The sequence below is a fragment of the Danio aesculapii genome, chromosome 10 (assembly GCF_903798145.1).
Source record: "Danio aesculapii chromosome 10, fDanAes4.1, whole genome shotgun sequence".
Lineage (NCBI taxonomy): Eukaryota > Metazoa > Chordata > Actinopteri > Cypriniformes > Danionidae > Danio > Danio aesculapii.
The window spans coordinates 37,170,290-37,180,994 of NC_079444.1; the positions used below are offsets into that span (position 1 = coordinate 37,170,290).

A 10,705-nucleotide genomic window follows, 5' to 3' on the forward strand; every position below is an offset into this window, starting at 1 on the left:
TGGGATACAGGTAGGATTAGGGATAGGTTTGGTGGTAAGGGTAGATTTAATGGTGGAATAAGGTGTAAGATAGGTCAACAGAGTAATTAAAGAAATTATTTACAGATGTAATTACATGCAAAATGAGTACAATATACAGAGGAGGAAATAAGCATTCAACATGTCACCATTTTTCTCAGAAAACATATTTCTAAAGGTGCTGTTGACTTGAAATTTTCAGCAGATGTTGGTAACAACCAAAGAAATCCATATATGCAAAGAAAACAAATCTAATTAGTTTATAAATGAAATTATGTGTAATAAAATGATAAGACACAGGAAAAAATTGTGAACACATGAAGAAAGAGAGGTGTAGAAAGCCAGTGAAAGCCCAGACAGCAGCTGAAATCTCTCAGTAGCTCTTCAGCAACCCTCAGCCCTTCCTCAGTGTAAATGAATATCAGCTGCTTCAGTCCAACATCTACATTATCAGGATGATGAAGATGAAACCAGGCTGGACATTTCAGCAAGACAATGATCAAAAACATAGCCAAGGAAACTCTCAAATGCTTTCAGAGAATGAAAATTGAAATAGCTGTAGAATGGCCCAGCCAATCACCTGACTTGAATCCAATAGAAAATACAAATTAAAGATCAGATTTGATAGACGACACCTACAGAACCATCAACATTGTTACACTCTGTTGAAGTCTGTGAAAAACTCACACCTGAGTGATTCATGTGACTTCATTCTCCATATGAGAGGCGTCTTTAAGCTGCCATCACCAAAAAAAGCCTGAACTTAGTCAAATAGTCAAAACTTTTCCTTTTTTCCGTAGCTATTCAATACAGTATGTACGTATTAGTGGTAAGCCGTTATCGGATATTTTATTGCGGATGTATACCTGATTGGTGAGCCATCTGACAAAAAAGTGCCCTTCTGAATCAAATCAGCAGGATGCCTGACTTTAACTGCAGTTCGGCAGTTTCACTTTAACTCATAAACCTTTCATTCATGCCTCCGTGACATACTGGAGTATTAGATGCAAATAAGGAGTAAGGACTGATGAGAGTGTTATGGAATATTTTATAACGCACACCAAATGGAAAGCAAAAAAAATTCTGCGTTTCATGATGTGTGTGATGTTTGTACGCATGTATAAGTGCTTTTTTTGCTTCATTAATAAGAACCAGCATGTACATATTTCATTATACAACAAAATTACTTTACATTCCTTAACAAGAAGGATTAAATGAGTAAAGAAAATTAAATAAAAGAAAATAACAATAAAAAAGGAGGAGAGGGTACATAATTATCAATTTACATACAAATATATTATTCATAAATTGCATAAGTGCATTGTACCAAATGATTAGTTTAAATGTGCGTACATAGAAGTTAATAGTTCACCCAAAAATAAACTTTGTCATCATTTTCTCTTCCTTTACCTGTTTGAGTCTTCTGTTGAACACAAAAGAAGATATTTAGAAAAATGTTGGAAACCTGTAACCGTTGAATTCCTTAACGTAAAAAAATCCTAATTAATAAAGTTAATGATTAAATGAAAAAGTTCAAATGAAATAGTTCATGGTTCACCCAAAATTGAAAACTGTCATCATTTACTCTCCCTTGTTTAAAACCTGGTTGAGTGTTTTTATGCTGTTGAACACAAAAGAAGATATTATTAACAATGTTGGAAACCTGTAACCATTGACTTCCATAGTGTTTGTTTTTCCTACTATGGCTTTCATCAAAATATCTTCTTTTGTGTTAAACAAAGTAAAGAAACTCATAAAGATTAATGGAGAGAAAATGAGGTAATTTAAATTTTTGGGTGAACTATCCCTTTAAAATAAAGTGTAACCAATATTTCTTTCTTTTTTCACAGAATTAGGAAGGAACTTTTTTCTTCAGTTCCTCAAATATCTCAGTTTTGCATTTATAATTTAGATTTGTTATACATTCTCTGTTCCTCTTAAGTCTTGTGTGTCACTTCCTGCCCCATCTGCCATCTCCTTTAAACATTTGTTTATTCTGTGAATTTTGATTTCTCTGTACTGTTGCATGATTTTTCAGGCCACTCAGGTGAAAAACACATCAGATGAATTTGAGCAGAGGATCTTGTATGAGTTTCTAGCTGAGGCCAGTGTTGTCTTCCCAAAGGTCTTTCCTGTTGTGTAAGTCCAACTGCAAACCACTGGCTCTTCATTACACTGGATATAGATACTGAAATCTTACTGTGTTTTGCTTTTTTTCAGTCATAACCTTCTGGACTCAAAGATTAATACGTTGTTGTCGCTGTGTCAGGACCCAAATCTTCTGAACCCAGTTCATGGAATTGTTCAGAGTGTAGTTTATCATGAAGAGTCTCCACCTCAGTACCAACCGTCCTACCTGCAAAGTAAAACACCTCACATGTGATCACTGATTAATTCAGAGTAATCAAGGAATAGGTGAGCATAACATTTTTGTCTGCCTCCACAGCTTTTGGGTTTAATGGACTCTGGAGGTTTGCCGGTCCTTTTTCGAAGGTATTTAGCACTGAATTTGTTCTTGGGAAGCAACATATACATAATAAAACAGGGCTGGGTACAATAAATCAATTCTGAGCTTTGTTTTTACCACCAGATGGCGCTGTAATGCTTTACAAACAGCCACTCTGCCAATCCTTGCACATAAAACAGTCCTTAATTAATAAAGGTAATGAATCAATGAAAACGTTCAAGCAAAGAGAGTGCTCATAGTGAGCTGTTTTTACATTAATCCTATGGAATAAAAGCCATGGTGCAAGTACATTTGTCCACTTACAGTACATGAGCGAAAGCACCAGAGCTGCTGTTTGTGTTTATTTATAGTGTACAATCAAATACTAGTCTAAAGTGCCAGCATAGAGCATCATCTGCTGTTAAAATCTAGGTAACAACACTGTCTTTTAAAATCTATCATAGAGCGCTGGAACACCATCTGCTGTTATAAACTAGCTTAGAGCGCCATCTGGTGTTAAAAACTAGCCTAGAGCGCAATCTGCTCTTAAAATCTAACCTAGAATGCTGTCTGCTGTTATAAACTATCTTAGAACACTGTCTGCTGTTAAAAACTAGCCTAGAGCGCCATCTTCTGTTAGAATCTAACCTAGAGCACTATTTGCTGTTAAAATCCAACCTAAAGCACCATCTGTTGTTAAAAACTAGCTAAAACGAACTAAAGATTGCCGTCTTTTAAAATCTAACCTGGAGCGCCATCTGCTGTTAAAAACTAGCCTAGAGTGCCATCTGCGGTTAAAATCTGACCTAGAGCATCCTAGAATGTCGTCTGCTGTTAGAAATAGCCTAGAATGCTGTTTTCTCTTCAAATCAAACCTAGAGCGCCATCTGCTGTTAAAAAAAATAGCCTAGAACAGAGTCTTCTATTAAAATCAAACCTAGATCACTGTCTGCTGTTAAAATCTAACCTAGACCGCGATCTGCTGTTAAAAACTAGCCTAGACAATAGTCTTCTGTTAAGATCTAACTTAGAGCACCATCTGCTGTTAAAAACTAGCTTAGAGCGCCATCTGCTGTTAAAAACTAGCTTAGAGCGCCATCTGCTGTTAAACTAGCCTAGAGCGCCATCTGCTGTTAAAAACTAGCCTAGAGCACCATCTGCTGTTAAAAACTAGCCTAGAGCACCATCTGCAGTTAAAAACTAGCCTAGAGCGCCATCTGCTGTTAAAAACTAGCCTAGAGCGCCATCTGCTGCTAAAACTAGCTTAGAGCGCCATCTGCTGTTAAAAACTAGCTTGGAGCGCCATCTGCTGCTAAAAACTAGCTTAGAGCGCCATCTGCAGTTAAAAACTAGCCTAGAGCACTATCTGCTGCTAAAAACTAGCTTAGAGCGCCATCTGCTGTTAAAAACTAGCCAAACTAGCCTAGAGCACCATCTGCTGTTAAAAACTAGCTTAGAGCGCCACCTGCTGTTAAAAACTAGCCTAAAGCGTTGTCTGCTGTTAAAAACTAGCCTAGAGTGCCATCTGCTGTTAAAAACTAGCCTGGAGTACAATCTACTGTTAAAGAGCCCATATTATACATGAAATAGGGTCATATTTAGGTTGTAAGGGTCTCCAACAACAGTCTAATATGCATGCAAGGTCAAACAACACTTTGATGGTCTTATAATCTGCATTTATTTTTACCTAATTATCCCAGCGACTCCCATATGACTCGTTTGAAGCACTATGAGTCGACTCTTTTATAGATGAATCAATAGTTTTAAACACTGTACACTTACAGATTTAAGCCTTAGCTGGATATTTCACTTCACTTAGAGCTGTGTTACACACTACATGGAAGGGCATTTTCAAAAACCCATAATATAGGCTCTTTAAAAATTTAGCTTAGAGCTTAGAATCAGTTAGAATCATAGCATTCAAAAATCTAATATCGATCCATGAATCACAATATATTGATTTATGGTCCCAGCTCTAATAAACACCATCCATTTCACTGCTGTTTTATTTGAGGATTAACTGACTGTATTCTTAAGCTGCTCCCTGTTTTCCACAGCAAACTCAGTTCCCAGACTATGCGGAGCTGATAGTCAAGTTTCTGGATGCACTGATTGACACGTATCTTCCGGGCATCGATGAAGAAACAAGTGAGGAGGGTCTGCGGACACCCACCTCTCCATACCCTCCACCTGTGCAGAGCCAGCTCAGCATCACTGCCAACCTCAACCTCTCAAATTCAATGACCTCGCTGGCCACCTCACAGCATGCACCAGGTCTGTACTACAGTGCACCAAGCTATTTGTTTTAAAGATCCTACTTTTCTTTTAATTGACCTATATATCTCAGGTGTTCCTATAATCTGTTATTTACTTTAGCAAAACCAATAACAATTCATCTGCATGTATTATAAAGCCTTGTCAGTTTAAACCCCTGACGCCTGTTGCACAAAGCCGGTTTGGATTTTAATTCTGGTGAGTTTGAGCTCAAGAAACTGGTTTTGTTCTTTTTCCAAATGCATCATACTATGATAGTTCAGCCGCGAGTTATGTTGTTGTTTGGATTTGATTGGATTTGTTTACTTTTGTTGACCCAAAACTTACTCTGCAACCCAAATCTCAATAGCCCTCAGTTATACAGGTTACTGAATGCCTTAAAATTACATTCTGGACCACCCCTTTAAAACAATTACTAATGTTAATTGACAGTTTGAAACTATTTGAATATATAATATCATACTGAATCTAATCTATTCATTCATGCATTCATTTTCCTTCAGCTTAGTCCCTTTATTCATCAGAGGTCACCACAGCGGAATGAACCGCCAACTTATCAGCATATGTTTAACACAGCGGGTGCCCTTTCAGCTGCAACCCAGTACTGGGAAACATCCATACACACTTATTCTCACTCATACACTACGGACAGTTTAGCTTATTCAATTCACCTATAGTGCATGTCTTTGGACTGTAGGGGAAACCGGAGCACCCGAAGGAAACCCATGGCAACACGGGGAGAACTCAACACAGAAGCACTAACTGGACTTGAACCAGTGACCTTCTTGCTGTGAGGCGACAGTGCTAACCACTGAGCCACCGTGTCTTAATGTGAATTGGATGCTGGACAATGGAGTGAGGATCCTTTTGCAGGTTTTATTAAACAGAAACAACTGACCGACCCAGCCCCTTCCCTAAACAATAATAATGATAGAAGCATTACTGTTACAGTGTATCCGGGAAGTATTCATTGTGCTTCACTTTTTCCCACATTTTTTATTTCAGCCTTATTCCGAAATGGATTAAGTTCATGTACTTCCTCAACATTCTACACACAATACCCCATAATGACAATGTGAACAAAGATTTTTTAAAATTGTTGCAAATTTATTAAAAATAAAAAACCTGAAAAAGCTTTGCTCAATAGGCTGCCAAAGGTTGATGCACCTTTGGCAGCAATTACAGCCTCAAGTCTTTATTAATATGATGCCACAAGCTTGGCACACCTGTCTTTGGGAATTTTTCCCAATTCCTCTTTGCAATTCCTCTCAAGCTCTGTCAGGTTGGATGGGAAGCGACGGTATACAGCCATTTTCAGATCTCTCCAGAGATGTTCAGTAGGATTTAGGTCTGGGTTCTGGCCGGGCCACTCAAGAACATTCACCAAGTTGTTGTGAAGCCAATCCATTAATATTTTGGTGGTGTGCTTTGGGTCATTGTTCTGCTGGAAGATGAACCGTCGCCCCAGTCTGAGGTCAAGAGCACTCTGAAGCAGGTTTTCATTCAGGATGTCTGTATATTGCTGCATTCATCTTTCCCTCGATCCTGACTAGTCTTCCAGTTCCTGCTGCTGAAAAACATCCCCACAGCATGATGCTGCCACCACCATGCTTCACTGTAGGAATGGTATTAGCCTGGTGATGAGCGGTGGCTGGTTTTCTCTAAACAATTTTCTCCAAGTTCAATTTTAGTCTCATCAGACCAGAGAATTTTGTTTCTTATGGTCTGAAAATCCTTCAGATGCCTTTTGGCAAATTCCAGGCAGGGAATTGCTTTGTCTGGCCTCTCCACCATACAGGCCTGATTGGTGGATTGCTGCACAGATGGTTGTCCTCCTATAAGGTTCTCCTCTCTCCACAGAAGAACTCTGGAGCTCAGACAGAGTGACCATCGGGTTATTGATCACCTCCCTGACTAAGGCCCTTCTCCCCCGATCACTCAGCTTAGATGGCTGGCCAGCTCTAGGAAGAGTCCTTGTGGTTTCAAACATCTTACATTTACGGATAATGGAGGCCACTGTGCTCGTTCGAACTTTGAGAGCAGCAGAAATTTTTCTGTAACCTTCCCCAGACAATCATTTCTCAGAGGTCTACAGACAATTCCTTTGTCTTCATGCTTATTTTGTGCTTTGACATGCACTATCAACCCTGGGACCTTATATAGACAGGTGTATGCCTTTTCAAATCATGTCCAATCAACTGAATTGACTCCAGGTGAACTCCAATGAAGCTGCTGAAACATCTCAAGAATGATCAGTGGAAACAGAATGTACCTGAGCTCAATTTAGAGCTTTACGGCAAAGGTTGTGAATACTTATTTACATGTGATTTTTCAGAATTTTTATTTTTAATTAATTTGTTTATTACTTTTTTCACATTGTCATTATGGGGTATTGTGTGTAGAATTTTGAGGAAATAAATGAATTTAATCCATTTTGGAATAACGCTGTAACAAAACAATGTGGAAAAAGTGAAGCTCTATGAATACTTTCCGGATGCACTGTAAGTAACATTTACGCTCATGCTTTAAACAATTGATGTGATTTGTCTAATCATGCAAATGTCTTTTTTGTTGTTGTTGTTGCTTGGATCAGGAATGGATAAAGGGAAAGTAGATCTATCCCCCACCACCACGTGTCTGGCAGCCAGCGGACGCACACGCCACGGCTCGGCCAGCCAGGTCCAGAAACAGCGCAGCACCGGCAGCTTTAAAAGACCTAGCATTAAAAAGATTGTATGAGAACTGCAGCACAGCAGGGTTTCGCCTCTGCTGGACCTCTAACATACATTCTGCTGCCTTTTCTGAGGCTTCTCTTCACTCCCGCTAAACCCAGCGTTTACGCTAATCTTTAGGTTCTGCTGTTCGGGATCCAAATAAACACCTCTGTTTTTAAAACCAGCCACTGTTTGACACGAAATGGGAGGACGTCCTGTATTTTTAGTTATCTTTGTGCATAATAGAACTGAAGGGTAAATTGTTTTTTTAAAGCACTACATTCTTTCTTACTTTTAACACATGGAAGTATTAACCAAATGCCATTCCTTTATTCTGTTTATTTGATTTGATTTGATTTATGAGGCGCTTAAAAGAAATGTACAATCATTCATGAACTACTACAAAAACTAACACTTTAGATTTTATAGTACAGCAAAAAAGTGTGTAATGAAACATTAAATGTGATGGTTTGTCAATTTGGGATTAGAAGGGAAAGGTTTAACCCTTGTGTATTGTTCAAATTGACTACCCTTTTGTTATATTTGGGGCTGTTTTTGCTCCATTGGCTTCCATTATAATGACATTTTTTGATTGCAAAGCCATGACAGCATATAATCATGCATTCTTGATTGTTGCTGGTTTTCCCTGTTGGGAAGAAGTCAAGTTTGTCATTTTTACTGTTGGTCATCAGTTGGCAGCATTAACCCTGTAGGGTGCACTCACACTAGGCTATCTGAACCATGCCCGGGTGCGTTTCCCGGTTTGTTTGACAAGTGTGAGTGCTCCGAATCTGGCCAAGATTCAGTTGGCCAGCCCTGGCCCTGTAGGAAGAGGTGTGCCAGAGCGCGGTTCGGTTGAACTTTGGCCGCGGTAAGCTTGTAGTATCGGTGCAAAGTGAGCGCAAAACTAAAGACCCAACATCACTTTTAAGTGACTGTTTCATATGGATTTATTAATCATTCTTACTTGTCAATGAACGCAAACTGTCATGTTTATTAAAGATGCAAACTCCTCACTGCACAACAGCTGCTCCTTCAGCAATCCTCCAGCAGCAGTGCGTAAGTTAAAACTAGCCTAGTTGTGACTTAAAGTGTTTTGTGTTAATTGTATCTATCAATTAAAATGAGAATGTCTTCAGGATTGGGTTATTCGATAACTTTGTGTATTTTGCATATGTGTAATTCTGTTAGTCTGTTAATAGTGACTGACTGTATTGTAATTTACTATAAAAATGTAATTTATCATTTAATTTTCATAGGACGGTTATATATAGATGCATTAGTTGCAGAATTTTAAAGCAGTTTAATTATTTAAATTCTTTTTAATAGTATTACATCATCCAATGCAACTACGCACGACTTTACGTAGAGCTTACGACCTACTAACTGCGGTTTGCCCTAACAACATGTGGTGCTACCGAAGTAAGTACAAATTTAGTTAAAAACTAGCTAGCCCCTTACTAAGCCCCTAGTGTGGACTTTACGTTCCAGTTTAAGAAATAACTTACGAACAGCTGGTGCAACCCTATCCTGTTCCGCAAAATATTTGAGTTTTTGTTACTGCATCCCAAGTGACTAAAAATAATACAAAACGATATAACTAAAGCACTCTCCACTGCGCTGAGCGAGAGCGCTTCTCTTCCTGTTAAACTAAACAGTCGCATCATCAATGACGTAAGCGTTATCCAGCTCTGAAGGTAATGCAATATGAGTGTAGGCTGTCAGGGGAGAGAGGAATCGCTCGCACTTCGTTACGGTTCAAGGCAACCATACCTAGTGTGAGTACACTCTTAGATAGGCCTGTGCAAAAAGGTTTCCAGCTTTTATATGGAGTTCTATTGAGTATAGTGGCAGATTATAATGTGCGTGCATAAATACACTTACTATATTTAATGTGTTATGAGAGCTGAGCTGCTTATTTTGATTTTCTCAGACACATCAAGGTCTCTCTTGCACTCTCACACACCCTACCCCATAGCTTTTCTTTGCACTGTAACTGATTATCAACAGTAAACATCAACATTTGACCTGTTTCAACAGGGAAAACCAGCAACAATCAAGAATGCATGATTATATGCTGTCATGGCTTTGCAATAAAAAAATGTCATTATAATGGAAGTCAATGGGGCAAAAACAGCCCCCAACATAACGAAAGGGTAGTCCGTTTGCCTAGAGTGTATTGTTGAGAGTTTTTCCCCTCAAAATATGTGTCAAAATAAGTTTTGTCACCAAAAAACATTCCATTTGCTGAAACAGAGAGACAGTTGTGGCCAAATCAAGACTCAAAATCACCCCAGAGTGGATGGAAACATCCCCGACAGCACACAAGGGTTAAAGATACACACAGCTCATCAAGGATTAGTGTTTTACTAGCACTTTTCAAAGTTTACTTGAAGCTTATATCTTTGTTTTAGCTCAATGAACTGTAACTTTCTTCGTCCGGTTTTGAGTTTTAAGACTCTGAAACAAGTCTTTTTTACTGGTCATGAAAATGTTAAGCCCTGTGAGATATTGTTTGTGTCTACAATGAAATCCAAGCTTAAAATCATAACTTTTATACTTACCCCATGCCACGTTAACTCTTGAATATGTTGATTTGTAAGTACAGTAGGAAATTTTACTTCGCATTAGAACGTTTTAATGTCACATCCAGTGTTAAACGTTGGATTAGTCAAGATGGCAGAGACTGATGGGTGTTTCAGACACTACACAGTGAGGTTTTTCCTCTTTCGGCACTTGAGGTTATGCAAACTTTTACATAATTGTTCTCTTTTGTTTCTATTTTTTTATGCTTAAAGCTTCATCTTTGTAAATATGTTTTCGTGTAAAAATAGAAAGGTATATTTACTACACTGTAAATACAAGTGACATTGTATTACTTTGCTTTTTTGTAAAGCAGTTAATTGCTGAATATGTACAACACAATATATGGATTGTCTATCAATCATGTTCACTGCATTACGTCGATTAACATGGAGTATTGAGGATTGCACTGACGATTGAAGTCTTTGTGTCCTCTGAACTCGCTTCATAATACATTGTTGTTATCTGATCTGATATTTACAGGTGTAACACTAATAAAGTTCATTTCTGTCCCGTTTGTTCATCGTATATGCATCATGTTCAATTCATCTTTATTCCTGTAGCGCTTTTACAATGTAGATTGTGTCAAAGCAGCATAATATAGAAGTTCTAGTAAATGTAAACTGTGTCTGTCTAGTTTTCAGAGTCGAAGTTCAGTTTAATTCAGTGC

The 10,705-nt window shown here is 38.3% G+C and overlaps 1 protein-coding gene across 1 annotated transcript in view; it reads left to right on the plus strand.

Moving 5' to 3' along the window:
- nf1b (neurofibromin 1b) overlaps positions 1–8,615 on the plus strand; it is a 129,921-nt gene extending 121,306 nt beyond the window's left edge. Inside the window, 5 exon segments of the mRNA XM_056467217.1 lie at positions 2,057–2,157; positions 2,239–2,381; positions 2,465–2,511; positions 4,522–4,738; positions 7,332–8,615. Coding sequence (XP_056323192.1) covers positions 2,057–2,157; positions 2,239–2,381; positions 2,465–2,511; positions 4,522–4,738; positions 7,332–7,477 — 654 coding nt within the window. The 3' untranslated portion in view covers positions 7,478–8,615.
- The last annotated feature ends 2,090 nt before the right edge of the window (positions 8,616–10,705 follow it).